The following is a 19,002-nucleotide window of genomic DNA, read 5'->3' on the forward strand; positions in this document are numbered from 1 at the left end:
AACTTCATTAATGATCACTTTGATCTCAATACATCTGCTTTAATCTTTCCAAAGAAGTTTATTATTTGGTATTCAAAAAGAAACCTTGTGAGCTACCATCATCTACTAGCTCATAAAATCTGCTGTAGTTCATCAAGTCTGGTTTTAAATATGGAAGTTCTTTTTGTTCCATGATAACACCATCTGGACACATTCTATTTCAAGGAGAATTCCACCCTGCAAAAATGAATTATTCTGAACAGTGAACCACTTGAGAGCCACTTTTGAAGTACAACAGGAATGGTGTTGCCTATGATAACTCTGGCAGCCATGTGCTCCTATTAAAATCTAAGATCCCCTTGGCCACTCAACAACTTCATAAAAGAGGAAGTATGAAAACAGTTGAAAGAATGCATGAATGCATGAGAACTTTCAATTGCATATACATTCTCTTTTGACACTCTTGGGCTGATCCAACCAACTACTGTTGGCTCCAACATGAATCACATCCAGGAGATCTCTCATGGTTCTCTGTGACCAAATTGGAAATTGTAGTTTAAGCAAAGCCAAGAAACAGAATATTAAAGAAAAACATGTGTCTTTAACAAAGACAACATATCTCAAAGGTTAATCTTGGGACAAATCATAGTTCATTAATTGGGAATTCTTTTAAAGCTGCAGTATTTCAGGCATGAGAGGACAGAAACACTTCAATCAAAATTCAAAACTGAGTCAATTATATAGCGTAGTTCAATTCAATTCTTATTTTGTGTTGCCAAGTAAATTACAATTCATATTCCAATTTGGTCATGTCCTACCATGGTTTTTTGAAGCATTGAAGTGGCAATCCTACACATGCATATCTGGGTAAATCTCACTGAACCCACTGGGCTCTATGGCTGAAATCCTGTTAGTGAGATATATCTGTGTAAGTTGGTCTATGTATGTGGGCAAATTATTTGCCTTAGTGCAACAGATATATTCAGATGACAGCTGTGGATGTGAAATTGCACATACTGTCTGTGCACCACAGTTGTGAACTGTACACTTCAGATGCACATTGTGCACAGAAGGTTGTAGAGTGTGTGGCACTGCACAATGGCACCCAGTTATAAATCTGCATTGTGACAAGTTGCTATTCTGCATGGGGATGCATAGTGATGACATAGTGTGTCTCTGCATGTAGATATTTATGCTATGAGAGGATATTGGATTGCAGCCTATCTCTGATTTGACATTTATGTATAGTTTTTTTTTACTTTTTAAATTAAGTTTTCACACAAAACAGAAATGAAAACAACAAATCAACAAAACACAGTCCATTATTTCCCCCGCCATATATATATATATATATATATATATATATATATATATGATTTCCCACACCCCCATACCTAAAACATGGATGTGTATCTTTTATGTACTTCTTCATTAGTATTGAAGACATTCACTCCTTCCTTATATTTACAAGGGTAAACAGCTATTTCATCCTTCAAAACTCAAAAGCTACTTGTATTGTAGTCCCTCTTTTCTTTTTAAGAAAATGGATAGACATTAATAGGATTTCAATGGAAAAGGTGTAATGTTAGGGGGATAATGATAATATGAAAATAACACATTTTAAAAGGATAGTTCTGCAAGTTTAATTTTTGGAATGTGTCACCAAAAAAGGTGCATAGCAGACAGTGCTTTTTCAAGATATATCTTACATTAACCACCCAGGACCCCAGGTATTTAAAACTCTTAGAAATTAACAGAAAGTAATATTACACCCAGCAACAGAATCACACAAAGCTTCATCTTTCTTCCATTCTCTGTATCTTAGAACTATACTCACACTTCTGATGCCAGATCCTTGCAATGTTATTTGTGTTTGTCTCCAACCATGTCCACCGTTCCTTCCCCAGACTGCTGGTCCATGAACACCAGCTTTTCTTACAAAGACTTGAAGCAAACCAGAATGCATCCCAGACACTTTATGCCGGAAGGACAGACACAGATCCCCCAACTGAGCCAAATGGCCAAGTGGAAGGATCAAACGGGCAGCTCGTCCTGCTTTTCCTTTTGGTTCAGAAATAGATAAATATTGTCCACCTGTTTTTTTTAAAAAAAGAACAACAACAATAACAACATTCTCAAAATATTTATAGGAATCAGAGCTTGTGAAGTTACATTTGAAAGCATAAATTATTGGCTGTAATCCTGCATTGGGAAATGTATGTATGGCACATAGCTAAGCTGCCACAGCTACATCTCTTGGTGCAACTTTTCCCTTCACTCAGCTTTTAAGTGATGGAGAGCCCCCAACACAGCCATCTCCATATTGTTGGAGAGTGGGGTGATAAACAGAGACGTGTGACAGGCATCCATATGGACCTCGAGAAGTCTTTGGGAAGTTGTGCAGATGATGCCCTTGCAGCATTTCCACCCTCCAACAATGTAGAAAGGACTGCGTAGCTGAAGAGGGCTAATTTGCAAAAGGTGGTAGTTGTGCAGTTAGTAAAGAAATCCACCACGAGAACCCAAAAAGTTGTGATGGTGTATGATCAACATTTCTCTGTGTGTGCATATCTGCATGTGCATTGGCCTTCAAGTTGCCTGACAACTTATGAGGAACCCAGATCAAGATCAAAAGGGATCTGGTGCCTTTAGGGTATTTAGGCCCTACTTGTTTTTTTGTTGTGTGCCTTCGGGGTTGTTCCTACTAGGTGAAACCCCGCGTTCTGAATCGAATCCAAGGAGTGGCGTTCCTATTAGGATCCGATTTAAACCTAGAACGGTTCTAGAGCAACCCGCAATCGTCCTCACTACAAATCGAATCGTAGAGTGGGATAGAAATTGAAATCGAGCTTTCCTCATTTAACGCGTGTTAAAAAAACACTAGGGTCCAACCTACGTTTTTCCATTGATTCGAGTTAGGAACCAGAGTATTTAAATAGGAACGACAGCCTTTGAATCGGGTTAGATGGATGGGAGGAGCGGACTGCGATGGGGCTGGCCTTGGGGGAGTTGCCCTTTCTGTCCCCATCTGTCATGGCTGTCGCCATTTTTGCTTCCCTCACCCCTTTGTCCGCTGTGGTCTTTCAATAAGAGATAAGGATTATTTTTAGTTTTTATTTTAATGGTTTACAGGCGCTTAATCTCTTCAGCGCTTTAAGCGCCTGAAGTCCCGGCGGTGGATTGCAACCTCCCCTCTGTGTGGGGAGAGCCCATTTCTAACGGAGGAGAGGCAGGAAGGGAAGGCTCCTCTCCAAGAGTCATTCCCTGCCTCTGATCTCGCCCAGACAGGGAAGGGAAGGCTCCTCGCGAGGAGGCATCTGATCTCGCCCAGGCAAGGAAGGGCTCTGATCAATGGCGGGGGGGGGGGGAATAGAGCCTTTCTCCCTCCCTTTCTCAAACGGAATCTGCCTTCTCCTCCAACCCTGGAAAGAGAATCTTTGGGAAGAGTGCTCCCTCCCTGCTTTTCCAGCAGCCTCCTTCATTGATCTCTGTGCTCTCTGAAGGGATTCTCCCTGGCTGTCTTTTGGGAGACATGAAGAGGGGATGCTGTCATGGAAAACCTATCCCATAGTTCCTCTGGAAAGAGCTTGGGTTTCTTAAATTCGCTTTGCCAGAAGCCTCCCCCATTGATCTCTGGGCTCTCTGAAGGGATTCTCCCTGGCTGTCTTTTGGGAGACATGAAGAGGGGATGCTGTCATGGAAAACCTATCCCATAGTTCCTCTGGAAAGAGCTTGGGTTTCTTAAATTCGCTTTCCTAAATTCGCTAAATTCACAAACAGTCAATGAAATGGAAACGATGCCAAAAGATAAATCGCTTCCAAATATTCCGGATTAACGTTACGTCATTCTGACGTACTATTGATTGACAGCTCCAAATAAGGTATGGAGGAGAAGAATCGCTTTATTTAAACACTGATTTCATGCCAAGTAGGAATGCTTGCAGGTAAAAACTTCAATGTAAATAACCAGATGGGAACGATGAACAAAGCGATTCGGATAGCGGGATAAGAACAGTGTTATTTTGAATCGATTTTATTAAAAACGTATTTTAAATCGTTTCAAATCTTAAGTGGGAACAACCCCTTCAAGTCATTTCCAATTTATGGCGACCCTATGGTGAACCAATATATATAACTATATAAAACACAATTCCTCTTTTTCTGTTATAAAAATAAAAGTATGGAAATGCCGACTAGAGAATAGACATTAGAATCCAAAAGGTGTTTACATAAAATTGTTCTACCTTAAATCTAGTTACTTTCAACTACAATCTCTTCAGCTATTTTTCAATGGCTGTATCAGAAAGCACATCCAGGACCTTTCTTCCTGAAAAGTGTTCTCAAATCCAAAATTACCAGTGTACATTTCTTTAAAAAAATGGTTGGCTGCTGGTTATTATTATTATTATTATTATTATTATTATTTTACTTATTTTATTCAATTATTTTCCACCTTTTTCCCAATAAAGGGACTCAAGGATACATACCAGATTACCGCATTACACTCTTATAGCACTGCTATTCCACTCAGCAATTGGGCCTCACTGAACTACAAACCTCAGAATGCAACAGGAGGCAGCCAGAGCAGTAAAAGTGGAACAGCAGCACTATAAGAGTGTAGAGCGGTAATGTGGATAATATGAAGCCTTCCCCAACCTGATGCTCCCCACCAGATGATTTGGACTACAGATGTCATATTCCTTCAACATTAGCCATTAAGACCAGGGATAATGGGAACTGAAGTCCACATGATATGCTCTCTTAATCTTTGGTGACTTATACTAAATGCAAGGAAATCAAGCCATACCTGAGAAATCTTTAACAGGTTCCCAGTGTGAATCATCATCTTTCTCTTTCATCCATCCACAAAGGCCATCATCAAAGTTACAACTGTGAACAAGAATACCTGCAAATAAGAAGGCAAAGGTCAACAGGAGAAGGCCTTGATTGTTACAGCAGATGAGCTGCAAAGTTGGGGGAAGCCTACAGTCATTGAATTACAACATGCAGAACCAGTTCTTTTTTAAATGCTGCCCTCTCTCTCCACTCTCCTTTAAAAGGTCATCCATTGACACACATTATTTCTTTGGTCAAAGTTTGAAGATATCAAAAGGTGAGTTTTGAATTTTACAATAAGGCTTCTATAAGGCTCCCATTTCTTCTATTATTCAAAAACTGAATGTGGTGAGTAACCTTAGGCCATGCTTTTATACAGTAAATACAACTGCTTTGTGTGCACAAATATTAAAGATGTGTATATGTTTGCCAATAATGCTGTAGTTGAAGTGAAAAATGCAGCATATTCCCATAAGTAATGTTTGCTGCCTAAAGGATGGATATATGGTCTATATGATTAGCCTCAAAGGCATACTGATAAAATCTTTAATATGCCCTTAGCTAATTTTCATGGATGACATCAAAAAAGTTGAAAGTCCCTCAAAGTATACATGCTATATGTAGGCATGGTTGGGAAACGCGGGACAGAATTTGGACAATAAATTACATATTGTTCTTGTTGGCCAATGTGTCTGAGTTACCAAATGTTGCAGCAGCACTGAAAGTAATCAGGTACAAATGTGTTCACAGCCCCCTCTAATGGGAGGCTAGTAAGGGAAGAGTGGTTTGAAGCTATAACAAATGCTAAAAACTGAACTTGTAACTCTGTGCACAGCTATCCTTACTGTCTAGGTTAACAGTGAGGTGGGTGTCCTGAAAAGAGAGAAAATTGTTACTTATTTAATTTGTTATTGTATATTTACTGACAGGAAGGAGGAGAAGTTCTCGGGGGATTTTTTTGCCTCATATACCAAGATAACTTGGATAGCTTTGGAGATTATGCACCTTGATGTGGTTGGATGTGTGGGTGTGGGGCGGACACCGTTTGCTGCTTTGCCTTGGGCAGCACAGTGACAAAACCAGCCCTTTCCCTGTAGATTTTACATTTTACATGAAGTCAGCTCAAACCAGTTTAATCCTTCTGTGTGACAATATGTTTAATGTGCTTAGTTTCTTTAAAGCATCTTGCCTTAAGGCTGGGCTGTCCAAACACTGTCTGAGCTATTAACTAGTTGATTTAGAAATCATATTCAAAGCACAAGAATTAAAAAGTGTTTTATTAATATACACACAGACACACAAAACACACACGCACAGGTTGCTTTTTTTTAAAAAAAGAGTTGTTTGGCAAATGAACCCACACAGGATCCCAAGGGAGAAATATGATGGCTACCTGGATCATCGTTTGCTTCATCCTCATCAGCACTAATCCCTCGTTCAATTTCAAATGTTTCAAAGAGATTATTGCTCACTCCAGGCTGGCGTGGAACTGGAGGGAAAGGAGGAAGGAAGTAATTTAAAAAGAATTAATAAAATAGATAAGGAAATAGGTTACTGACCAATTTCACCTTTAATGTAAAAAATAGAGGAAATGCTTCTGGCACTGAAGTCTCCAGGAGCAAAATCTAATTAATCGCTTTTCATGTATAGATTCATAACTGCCCACCCTCCATAATTCATACAGTAACATTCATTATCTAGTTTCTCTCCAAAGTGTGTAAAAAAAAGCCCAAGAAATGTTTCAAATGGAGCACCTCTTCCCTTGAATGCTTCCATTTTTCCTTCCATAATGGTTACGATGTTTTCTAAAAAATATAAGTCATTACAGTTCTGATAAGACCAACTCTTCTGTGGCATCTTAGCGGGACAAACTAGAGGTACAGACCTTAAAAATCATACCTTTTTTGGACTACAAGGTCAGAAATTCTCAGTCACACCCAGTGGCATGGTAGATATACTGTAGTTTGAAAAAGATAGCTTTTCCAAGCTCAACATCCACTATGCATGCAGGAGTCATAAGAAAATCCTGCACTATGCCTGCCTATGTCCAGCTAGTTGTATACCAGTTTTACCTTAAATCTGTTTTTTCATGATTACAAACGAACCATTTGTGTGCGCTGGTTCCCCAATTCTAAAGGGAAGATCTCCACATCACTGCACTCAGATACAACTGAAGAGTGGATATAAGATCTGCTCCCTAGACATGACTCCATGGTCTCTCTGATCCCACCACTCCTTGGACGGTTGTTACAATATAATATATGTATTCCAAATTTGTACAGCATTATCTGTTACACAAACACTAGTGATGCAAAACAGCTGTAAACTGTAGCAAAATCAATTACTTCACTTTTTTCAGCTGTCTTTAGAATTCCCTTTTCAGAGACAAAAAGACATCCAGTAACAGAAGCCAGGCATTTAAATTTTATTGTGGTTTCCAGATATTAATGCATCCTTTGGCTTTTTGAATATATGTCGTTTCATTTTATCTTCAGTACTGAAAGAAATTATGTATGAAAGGCACCAAAATAAGTTTGCAGTTCGCAGTTCGCAATACTGATGCAAAAAGTAATATTTGTTATCAGTTTGACATGGAACAAATAGGTTTCATGATACATAACAAATAACTGTAGTTCTGTTTCTTCTAAAGCTCAGCTGTTGTTCCTGTCCTTGCTGTAGCAACAATACAACATCTATACCCCCAAGCTATTATAAAAATCATTTAGAAAAAGAAGATGCAAAGCCTTTATTAGAAAGCTGTTTTACATTTTAGGCAATTCTTTTCCTACTGGCCACAAGTAGGAAGAATATTCTAACCAATGTTGACTAGTGGCTTCTCTGTCCACTCCAAGTATTACACCAAACTTTAAGCAAACTCTTCAGGATGCTGAACCCTATCTTCAAAATAGGATACCTCCTTCAAAGTCTGGACCCAGAGTGGAGTTCCTTAGCCATTGAAATGGAAGCCATCACCCGTCTCTGTTTCTGAGAGTGTCATTCTCAAAGAGCAACCTGAGGACAACAGCCAGCTATATCAGAAGAAGTAGCAGCCTTGGCTTCGCTACCCATTCTGCACACAACACCTCTTATCTGCCACACCTGAGACCCTGTTTATTTCTTCAGGAGGCAAATCAGGGGAAGAAGAAAGAAGCCAATTTTATAATTCTGTCAGATGTTAAAGATACAGGGGGAGCATCCTCAGGTTTGTGACTTGATAGTCCAGTCCAACCTGTATACAGGCATATGCCAAAGACCTGCCCAAAAGCCTTCCTAAAATTATTCCTGATTCTTGTTGTAACAAACATAAGTGGGTATTCTGGGAAACAAAACTGATAAGAACTGGTATGTTTAATACATTATTAATGAAAAAAGTAAGACATTTAAGAGGCTTACTGTGACCACAGGATAACCATAGTTATCTAGGCACATTGCTTTTATCATTTTAATGATTCACTATGAAACTGGAGAGAGCCAGTGTGACATAGGTCCAAAACACATTGGAGAAATAATCCAGTTTGAGACCGCTTTAACTGCCCTGGTTCAGTGCTAGAGAATCCTGGGAACTATAGTTTATCGTGGCACCAGAGCTCTCTGACAGAGAAGGCTAAATGTCTCACAAAACTGCAGTTCCCAGAATTCCCTAGCATTGAGTCAGCACAGTTAAAGCAGTTTCTAACTAGATTATTTATGCAGTGTTTTTTGGACCATAGTGTTCGGGTGTTGGATGGTGACTCTGGAGATCAGGGTTCAATTCTAGACTTGGCCATGAAACCCACTGGGTGACCTTGGGCAAGTCATGCTCTCAGCCTCAGGGGAAGTCAATGCCAAACCTCCTCTGAAGAAATCTTGCCCAGAAAGCCCATGATAGAGTCACATTACAGTCACTGTAAGTAGGAAATGACTTCAAGGCACACAACAACAGCCTGGAACTGGAATACTTAGTGTTCTCTCTCAGCCTCACATCAAGTTTAGTTTTCTAAGTATGACAAATAAACATGTAACACATTTCTACAACTTAATACTATTTTTAAAGCAGGAATGGGCCAGCTACAACTTAATTTCAAATGCAGTCTGTCAGCAATCAGTTCAGACATCTGGCAAGAGTCTGATTTCCCTCCTCTGGCAATTGGTAGGGAAGGGGATGGAAAAGAAGAAAGAAAAGATGTGGGAAAGAAAATAAGGTGGTAAGGAGGAAAAAGGAGATGACCTTATCCACTTTTGTCTGTGGCCCAGAACTCGGAAAATTTCCTTTATTAGACTGCAACCTCCATGCTAACTTGGGGATCCTTGGTACAGTGGTACACAAATGTAATTTTTCCAAGCTTTCGTCAGACCCCACTCAGTGGCACATTCAACATCTGTCCCCCAAGTTCTGAAGCCTTCATCTTAAAATAGTGCTTCTCAGGCTATTTGATTTGGGAGACCATAAATTATTTTGTTCCCAATGTGCCAGGGACAGGCATTAATCTGTGCCCATTTGGTACAATTGTTGCTTTCTTTCCTGGAATCTTGCCAGGAACCAGCAGCCATTGGCTCAGGAACTAGCACCAAGGACCACAACTTTGAGTAGCTGTGCCTTAAAGCAGACTTCATCTTGCTCTTCACTAGATTGAACAGCTCTTTGCTACATAAAAAATATTTTTAAACTGGAAGGTAGGACTCCTTGAAGCTTGTTTAGATATAAAAGCTCTGATTTTGCAACATATTCTGATAAAAACACACTGTGATAGATTTACCAAAATTATGAACAATTCATAAAACATCAGAATGGGCAACTGAAACCTGATGGAGATCAGTTGCTATTTCATGTTTATTTCTACTCATTAAGTTCATTAAATATAATTTTGATGTTTTCTGCATGCTCTGGCAGAAAAGTGAGGTCGTTGCAAAAACAGATACTTTGCTAGGCTAGTACATTAATTCCAAAAAATTCACAAAAAGCACATAAAGATCTCCAGAAAACTGGGGAGTGCCAACCTGAACCTGTGCAAGCAGAATGTTTTTAAAGGCTAATTAAATGAAATTTTTCACTCTGCCTTTTAATCTTGATTGCTTTTATCTATTTGCCAGTGGCAGAATTTGGTTGGGAATGAATTATGTTGTGGTTAATCATGATTAAAGGTTTCAGTTACAAGCTGATTCCAAGTCTGGCAAATGTTGTAGGAAAATCTGTGTACTAAATATCAGATATGAGATTAAACTGATTGGTAAATGAGACATTTATTGAAAGAGAATGAGTAAAAACAAGAGTACAAACATCCTTCATATATTTATTTATTTTCTTGTTGTTTTGTTGTTGTGTGTCTTCAAGTCATTTCCGGCTTATGGTGACCCTAAGATGAACCTATCGTGAGTTTTTGTGGGGCTGAAAGAGTGTGACTTTGTCAAGGACACCCAGTGGGTTTCCATGGCCAAGCGGAGAATCAAACCTGTCTCCAGAGTCCCATTCCTATTTTCAAACCATTACACCATGGTGGCTCTACTAATTATTATTTGTAAAATATTTATATTCCACCGTAAACCATCTCTGGAAAGCTTACAATAAAATTAGTTTAAGCAGTTTAAAATTTTAAACAATAAAAATATAGAAACAAAGAATTGGAAGAGGCGACAAGAGCCAGCAGTCCAACCCCCTACCATGCCGCAATACACAAAGCACTTCAGGCCTATGGCCATCCAATTTCTGTTTAAAAATCTCCAAAGAAGGAGACTCTGCCACACTGTGAGGGAGCATGTTCCACTATCAGACAGCTCTTACTGTTAGAAATACTTCCTAAAGTTGAGGTGAAATATCTTTCCCTGCAGTTTGCATCCATTGCTCCGTGCTCTAGTTTCTGGAGCACCAAAAACAAGCTTGCTCCATGCTTAATGTGACACCCCTTCAAATATTTAAACAGGGCTATTGTATCACTTCTTAACCATATTTTTTCCAGGCTAAACATATGCAGCTCCCTAAGTCACCTCATAGGGCATGGTTTCCAGATCTTTCACCATTTGGTTGCCCTCCTCTGAACACATTCTAGCTTGTCAACATCATTTCTGAATTGTGGTGCCCAGGACAGGACATAGTATTCCAGGTGACCAAAGCAGAATAGAGTGGCACTATTTACTATCTTTCTATTGATGCAGCCAAGAATTGCATTGGCTTTTTAGCTGCTGCATCACACTAACTCATGTTCAATTTGTGGTCTAATAGGACTCATGTCCTGTCGTCAAGCCCGGTGTTCCCCATCCTATATCTGTGCATTTCATTTTTATATTTTATTTGTTTGTTTGTTTCCCGCTCTTTTCCCAGGACTGGGACTCATCCTAAGTGTAGTATCTTACATTTCACTATGTTAAAATTCATTTTGTTATAGTTTTGGCTCATCTTTCTAATCCATTAAGTCATTTTGAATTTTAATCCTGTCCTCTGGGGCATTAGTAACGCTTCCTAATTTGGTGTCATCTGCAAATTTGATAAGCATGCCCTCTATTGTTTCATCCAAGTCATTGATAAAGACCTAGCAGTGGGCCTAGGACAGAACCCTATATCACCATACTAGTCACTTCTCTCCAGGATGAATAGGAGCCCTTTGGGTTCAGCCAGTCAACCAATTACAAATCCACCTTAGAGTTGCATTGTGTAGCCCACATTTTACTAGCTTGTTTGCAAGAATATCCTGGGGGACTTTGTCAAAGGCATTAGTGAAATGACGATATGCTACATCCATAGAATTCATTCCATCTACCAAGCTGTAATTTCCTCCCCTCCCCAAAAAAGACAGATAAAATTCATCTAGCATAACACGTTTTTTGAGAAACCCATGTTGACTTTTTAAGATTATGGCATTCCTTTCTCAATGCTTACAGACTATCTATTTAATTATCTACTCTAGAACTTTTCCTGGTATTGATGTGAGGCTAACCAGCGGTAATCCTTTGGGTCTTCTTTTTTTTCCTTTCTGAAGATGGGGACAATATTTGCCCTCCTCCATGTTTAGAATATAAACATTCTAAATACATATTAAACAGTTGTGCAATTTAAAATTTTGATAATTTTAAATGTTATAATAGTCTAAAACCTTATATACAATACATACAAATGAAGGATATAGGATGGGGGACGCCTGGCTGAATGAAACTACGTGTGAAAGGGATCTAGGAGTCCAAGTAGACCACAAGTTGAACATGAGTCAACAGTGTGATGTGGCAGCTAACAAGGCCAATGCGATTTTAGGCTGCATCAATAGAAGTATAGTGTCTAGATCCAGGGAAGTAATAGTGCCACTCTATTCTGCTCTGGTCAGGACCCATCTGGAATACTGTGTCCAGTTCTGGGCACCACAATTAAAAAAGGACATTGAGAAACTGGAGCGTGTCCAAAGGAGAGCGAGTAAAATGGTGAAAGGTCTGGAAACCATGCCCTATGAGGAACGACTTAGGGAGCTGGGGATGTTTAGCCTGGAGAAGAGAAGGTTAAGAGGTGATATGATAGCCCTGTTTAAATATTTGAGGGATGTCATATTGAGGAGGGAGCAAGCTTGTTTTCTGCTGCTCCAGAGACTAGGACCCAGAGCAATGGATGCAAGATGCAGGAAAAGAGATTCCACCTCAACATTAGGAGGAACTTCCTGACAGTAAGGGCTGTTCGACAGTGGAACAAACTCCCTCAAAGTGTAGTGGAGTCTCCTTCCTTAGAGGTCTTCAAACAGAGGCTGGATGGCCATCTGTCGGTGATGCTTTGATTGTGATTTCCTGCATGGCAGGGGGTTGAACTGGATGGCCCTTGTGGTCTCTTCCAACTCTATGATTCTATGATTCTATGATATACACAGAAAGAATAAATCATTAGGATTGAGAGACTTTACTAAAAAACCATCTTGGCACCAGAATGAAACCAACATAATAAATAGAGTAAGGTATGTGTGTTTTAGTCATTTCTTTTAACTTTTTGCAATTTTTTCTAACATATTTTTATATTGGTTTTAAATTATTTTGACTGTTTTAAATGTTATTGTAATGTTTTCTAAATGTTTTTTTTTCTGTGAGCAGCCTTGGGTCCCTTCTGGGAGAAAGGTGGCATGCAAATTAAATAAATAACTATATTAAAATAATAAATAAATGAATAAGATTCAGTTCCAGCACACTAACCCATATAACTCATTGATTGGAACAAGGGTTAATTATTTTTATTTTTATTACTGCTTCTTTCTTATTCTCTCTCAATCCTCCCCCCCACACACACACACATAATTGCAGCACTAGTTTTGAGCTTCTATTGCTTTTCCAATTACTGTCTTCATTTTTTAGATTTATATTTTGCCAACAGGACCCTTAAGGCAGTCAGCAATAAAATATAATGAAAATACTAACACTGAAAGAGGGGAAAACATAAATTAGTCATCAGCAATCATAAGTTAAAACACTAAAAAGAAATAATATTTTTAAAAAATGAATAACATTTTGCATTGGTGGGGGCTCACTTAACCAGCTCCAAAAATCTGCTAATGATTTTAATCCTGCTAGGTACTAGAAAATCTTTAGCAAGTGATACTCATTAATATATTAATATATTTTATCTTCTTCTAGGTTTTTAATTGTAAGCTACTAGAGGAAGGGAATGGAAAGCCACCTCTGAGTATTCCTTGCTAAAGAAAACCCTATGAAATTCATGCCGTTCCCATAAGCTGACACATACACATGCTATGTTGGCCACACATACTGATGTACAAAGGGTAGGCTTCTATTTGAAGAACTGCTAAAGGAGGGTCTTCTGTCTGAAGATGTACTGTGGCTGCATCCACACTGCAGAAATAATCTGGTTTGACACCACTTTAACTCCCTTCTGGAAACTGCAGTTTATTGGGGTACCAGAGCTTCACACATCACATCATATACAGCTATACATCTATATGTATAATATGTATGCATATATATTGGTAAGTGTGATATATACCTTCAAAGAGGACAAAAAAGTATATAAAATCTAAGTTTATATATTGTCTTTTGTCTATCTCAGGAGGCATTTTCTCTCCTGGGGTGGTGAATTCATGCTAGGTTTGGACTACTTTTAACGGAACTATCCAAGGTGCTGAACCTATTTAGGAACAGAGGTTACCACCTTCAAAGTCTGGATTAAAACATGAAGTCGATTTATTGCCCCCGCCCCGACATGAAATCCATCAGCTGGCACTCCCATGTAGAGCCTGTAAAAGTGACCTTTTGGCCCTCTACTCCCAGAATCCCACAATGACCATGCTTTCTGGGAGATTCTAGGTCATGTAGTCCAAAAAGTAACTTTTCCATGCCCTGTAATATTCTGTCAGTGACTGATTCAACATAAAACAAAACAGAAGAATGAGGTCAGTTTAACAATGGCAGATCTACACTAGACCTTTTTGGAACAGGTCTGTCTTGTTGTGATTGATCCAGCATTGTCGCGGGGTATGTGCACCCAAAGACAGTGAGCTATTGATCAGTACACTGCCACTTCTGATCACCATGGAAAAACACTGTGGTTTAAAGTGGTATGTGACCACAGCCTTTAGTGGCCAATATGGTAGTTGTGTGGGACATGGCTTGCATTCTTACCATCACAGTTTTCTAACTGGGCCACTACGGAGTAGACCCCGTGACCTGGGAGGTATGTCCCAAGATCCATCATTGATATTCTCTCACACGTTGCTAGAAATCATCCTCCATGTAGGAACAAAAGGAAGATTCTATGGTCAAGTCATACTTAAATCTTCAGTTATTTAAAAATCAACAATGCTCACTAGTTTACAACAGGAATTTTAAGTGAGCTAAATTTACCCACCACAGGTCTGTCAGGAAAGAAGGAAACAAACCAAATGAGCAAACCACTGAGAATTGACATACACTAAACACTTAGGCTAGTGCCCCAATTACACTTGGACTTTTTCTGGGGTTCCACAGTGATTATGAGTAAAGGCAGGCATAATTTGCCAGTTTCGAGCATCCTTTTGCTCCAATCCCTTATTCCCTTCACTATCACTGCACCATGACCTTTTCCCTCTTGTTCACTTCCTATTCCAGTTAATGTGATGCAATGCACCCTCAGGATCCCAGCCCTATATTTGCACACATAGAATTTTTAAAGTTTCTCCTGAAGTTGGATTGATAGGGGACTCTTGTGTTTTGTTTTGTTTTTGAAATAATAACGCATTAAGCTGGTCACCACAGAAAGCTTAACAAATTGTCTACATCCAAAGCATGAAAGGAATCTCATGTGTAGGTCAGACAGCTGTGCCTTTGATTCCATGTATACCAACTAAAGGATAATACATGATTACGTATTATGGTTTTAAATTGCACATATTTATAGCTCTGAATAACAAGGCACAAATGCCAAGTAACTGGTATTTCCCAGTTACTGGGAAAGCCAATAGAAACAGTAGATGTTCAGTGTGTGGCATTAATGCTGCAATCCAAAACACTCTTATCCAGGAATCTGAGTGGACCTTTCTTCTCAGAGTTGAAAAGAATTCCATTGGAAAGTAATACAGGCCTACTTGTTAACAAAATCTCCCACAATGAAGGTATTTTTACACCCACCCAGCCCTCTTTCTTCTTCCTTCTTCTAGATATTTTAACAGCATTGGCATTGGGAGGAAACACAGATTTTCAGTGCCCAGCTGAGCAGCAGTGTGCCTGCAGCAAACAGTGCGACAATACTTGAGCAGAAAAATAGCAGTATTCTACTTTAGCTCATCCTACTGTAGGTGCCTGTGCCTTCTGAAAACAGGCAAAGTAAACAGAAGCTGTCTCAAAAACCTTTTACTGAGCATGTACAAACAGCAAACTAGTGAGAATGGAGGAAAACAAATTAGACAGCTTCACCAGTTACCCCAACATACTGGAAGAAAACATCCTTGGCCACATGTTGGAAGAAGCTTTAAAGTGACTTCTAGAAAGTTCAAAATGGTTTTGTTTATTTATGCAAGGTTTACTTGGCATGGTTGTTTCATTCCACATGTGCATAAAGTTAGGTTTCAATAAAAACTTTGCTGAAACAAGTTGCATTGCTTTTTTTTTTTTTTTTGCTTTTTTTCTTATTTTGTGATGCAGTAACCTACTGTTTCCATGTCATTTCTACCTCTGGTACCAAACGTTCTGTTAAAAAATATTAATGTTCAGGAACAGAACTATTTCATTAACTGTATAAGGAAGTCAGCAACTATGAAGTTACGGTTCCTTTTAGAAAACTATTCCTGGATTTTGTAGTATGATGAATACAAAGTATTTAAACAGAAACAAGGTTTAAAACTGGGCCTGCGAAGTCAAACAGTTAATCACACTGATTTATTGGTTAAAATTATCTAGGTGATCTGAAATAATCCTCCCAATTAACCCAGTATTCTTCATTGCCACTCTAAGCAAACTAGTGGAATTTCTAACTGCTCATGGCTACTCTGAGTTTACCCTTCCTTCTTCTTACTTTAGTGGAGCCAGCTGAAGTGAATTGATTATTTCCCTCAGGCGATGGGCAAGATCATTCAGAGACCTTTCGTTGCGTTCAGGTTTGAATCAAACATGGAAGGATCAATTTCTATTTCTTCTGAGCATCTCCAGAAGTTTGGGAACTTGAGAAGAAGCTCTGACTCTGTCGTAGCCTGGTGTAAGTAAGGTAAGAGGCTGAGTCCTGACTCAAACTGAAAAGCTGTGATTAGTACAAATATTAATCTACCCTTGGAAGGAGTCTAATAGAGGCATTACCACAATATGGAGTTGAGATTGATGCTGATTGTGCCTCCGCAAGTATATACCAGCATCTGGAGGCCTTGTGATTAAACTGCATGTTCTGAGTATCTTCTCCACACATTGGGTTTCACCATATTTAAAACAGATTTTGGATGCAGAAGTTGTTAATAAGTTTAAAAAAAAACCCTGATGCCATGTGTTTCAACAGATATGTGTTGTATTTTAATCTGTTGCTGTTTCCCACACCCACCCATGGAGAGAGGTGGGAGTAGTAGTAGTAGTACTAAATCACTGGTGACATAATAACAGTGAAATCCATGGATTGCTGTACACCAGTCCATCTGCCACAGGATGTCTGTTCAGAAGCAAGCCCCACTGAGTGCAAGGAAATTTGCTGCTATGTTTAGGATGTATAGAATTGCAAACTAAACATTTTTCTGTTGATTAATGGCCTTAGTAAGCTTAAAATCACACAGAACTTTTGAAAACCAAAGCCCCATGGACATACATGTAAAATAATTGCAATGAGGTTTCTTTCTCTGTAATATATGCATTCATATCTAATATTTATCTTATCTTCTAAATCAAAGTTCTGTATTAACATTTGTGGAAACAAAAGGGTAAAATATTTTTACACTTCTTATCTTAAAACCCCTTGTTGTTGTTGTGTACCTTCAAGTAATTTCTCACTTATCACCATCCTGGGGTTTACTTGGCAAGATAGTTTAGTAATATTACAATATTACAAATACAATGTTAGCTCTTTTCTTCAACCTTTTCACCTTTTAGCAACAGGGTTGAAGTATGAGACAACACACCACAGAGGCTTCAGTACTTAACAAGAAATGATAAAGGAATGTTCACCTTAATATATAATACAGAAATCTCTTTCAAGTATTCCACTTTACCTTAAGCTATGAATGCGCCTGTTTACAAACTGTCTCTTAATTTACCAGCCCAAGTTTTATCCTTGCTACTCTAAGGCCTCAGGAAAAGATATAATTTATTCCAATTGAACAATTTTATTTAAATACCTATTTAAGTTGTAGTAATTATTTCTAAATGTGCATCTATCAATATATATTAGCATATGTGAATTTTATGCAAATCTGTGCCCGCTTTTGGAGAGAGGAGTGCATAAATTGACATCTTCTTGTCCCTCATTTGAGAATTCTAGCTTCTAAATAGCCATACAGGTCATTTTTAGATATTTTTCCTGTGCTCCTGTTTTCCTGTCCTTCCCCTACATATGTAACACCAGAAACATCTCTCATTCTTTCTCCTTCCCTCTGCTCTTTTCTAGTCCCCAGCCTGGGGCAACCACATTTATAGATTATGTGCTAATTACTTCAGTAATGTGGTCAGTCATGAAAGGGCTAATCAGCATGTATCCTTATAGAAAGGAAATGAGACTTTTCTTAGCTTTGTTCCATGTAATGGAAGGGTGTACAACTTAAGTCCAAAGGGTGTTGTTCACCTCAACAATGATTTCATTTCTTGATCCTTTCAGAGCTCCTGTGTGTTTATCAGCTATAGGAGATGCTTACGTTTAAAAGGCATGCCATTCCTCAGGAGGAGGAATCCACAAAGGTTAAAAATTTACATGAGGCACCAAAGCTGAGCCTCATGCCCACTTGCAATCTGCAAAATGGGAACAATTACAATGACCTAACACAGTAGGATTACTGAACTAATGTACGGAAAGTGCACTATATTGTCGGGAGGGGGGAGCATGGGCATATTTAGAGTACAATTCCCAGAAACCCCAGCCAGCATGGATACTATAGACATCAATGACTCATTCTTCACTTTCATAGAATCATAGAATTATAGAGTTGGAAGAGACCACAAGGGCCATCCAGTCCAGCCCCCTGCCATGCAGGAAATCTGAATCAAAGCATCCCTGACAGATGGTCATAAAGCCATCTTACATTTCTCTGTGTTAAAATTCATTTTGTTATAGTTTTGGTCCATCTTTCTAATCCATTAAGGTCATTTTGAATTTTAATCCTGTCCTCTGGGGCGTTAGTAACTCTTCCTAATTTGGTGACATCTGCAAATTTGATAAGCATGCCCTCTATTGTTTCATCCAAGTCATTGATAAAGACCTAGCAGTGGGCCTAGGACAGAACCCTATATCACCATACTAGTCACTTCTCTCATTTTTCTGCCCTAAGTGCAGTACCTTACATTTCTCTGTGTTGAATTATTTTGTTAACTTTGTCCCAGCTTTCTAGTCTATTATTTTGAATGTTCATCTCCTCCTCTGGGATATTAGCTACTCCTCCTAATTTGGTGTCATCTGCAAATTTGATAAGTATGCCCCCAATTCTGTCATCCAAGTCATTGATAAAGATGTTGAATAGCACTGGGTCCAGGACAGAGCCCTGTGGGACCCCACTGGTCACTTCTCTCCAGGATGAAAGGGAGCCATTGTTGAGCACCCTTTGGCTTCGGCCAGTCAACCAATTACAAATCCATGTA

The 19,002-nt window shown here is 38.9% G+C and overlaps 1 protein-coding gene across 7 annotated transcripts in view; it reads right to left on the reverse strand.

Moving 5' to 3' along the window:
* The window catches only part of LOC149313078 (nephronectin-like), an 81,554-nt gene that overhangs the window by 6,306 nt on the left and 56,246 nt on the right, over positions 1–19,002 (reverse strand). For all 7 annotated transcript variants that reach the window (XM_089526022.1, XM_089526018.1, XM_089526020.1 and 4 more), the window contains 3 exons: positions 6,209–6,304; positions 4,787–4,885; positions 1,817–2,073 (listed from right to left, as the gene is read on the reverse strand). In XM_089526022.1, coding sequence (XP_089382148.1) covers positions 1,817–2,073; positions 4,787–4,885; positions 6,209–6,304 — 452 coding nt within the window. The remainder of the gene's footprint in view (positions 1–1,816; positions 2,074–4,786; positions 4,886–6,208; positions 6,305–19,002) is intronic.

Source organism: Sceloporus occidentalis, unplaced genomic scaffold, assembly GCF_023333645.1.
Source record: "Sceloporus occidentalis isolate IW3139 unplaced genomic scaffold, rSceOcc1.0.p SCAF_5, whole genome shotgun sequence".
Lineage (NCBI taxonomy): Eukaryota > Metazoa > Chordata > Lepidosauria > Squamata > Phrynosomatidae > Sceloporus > Sceloporus occidentalis.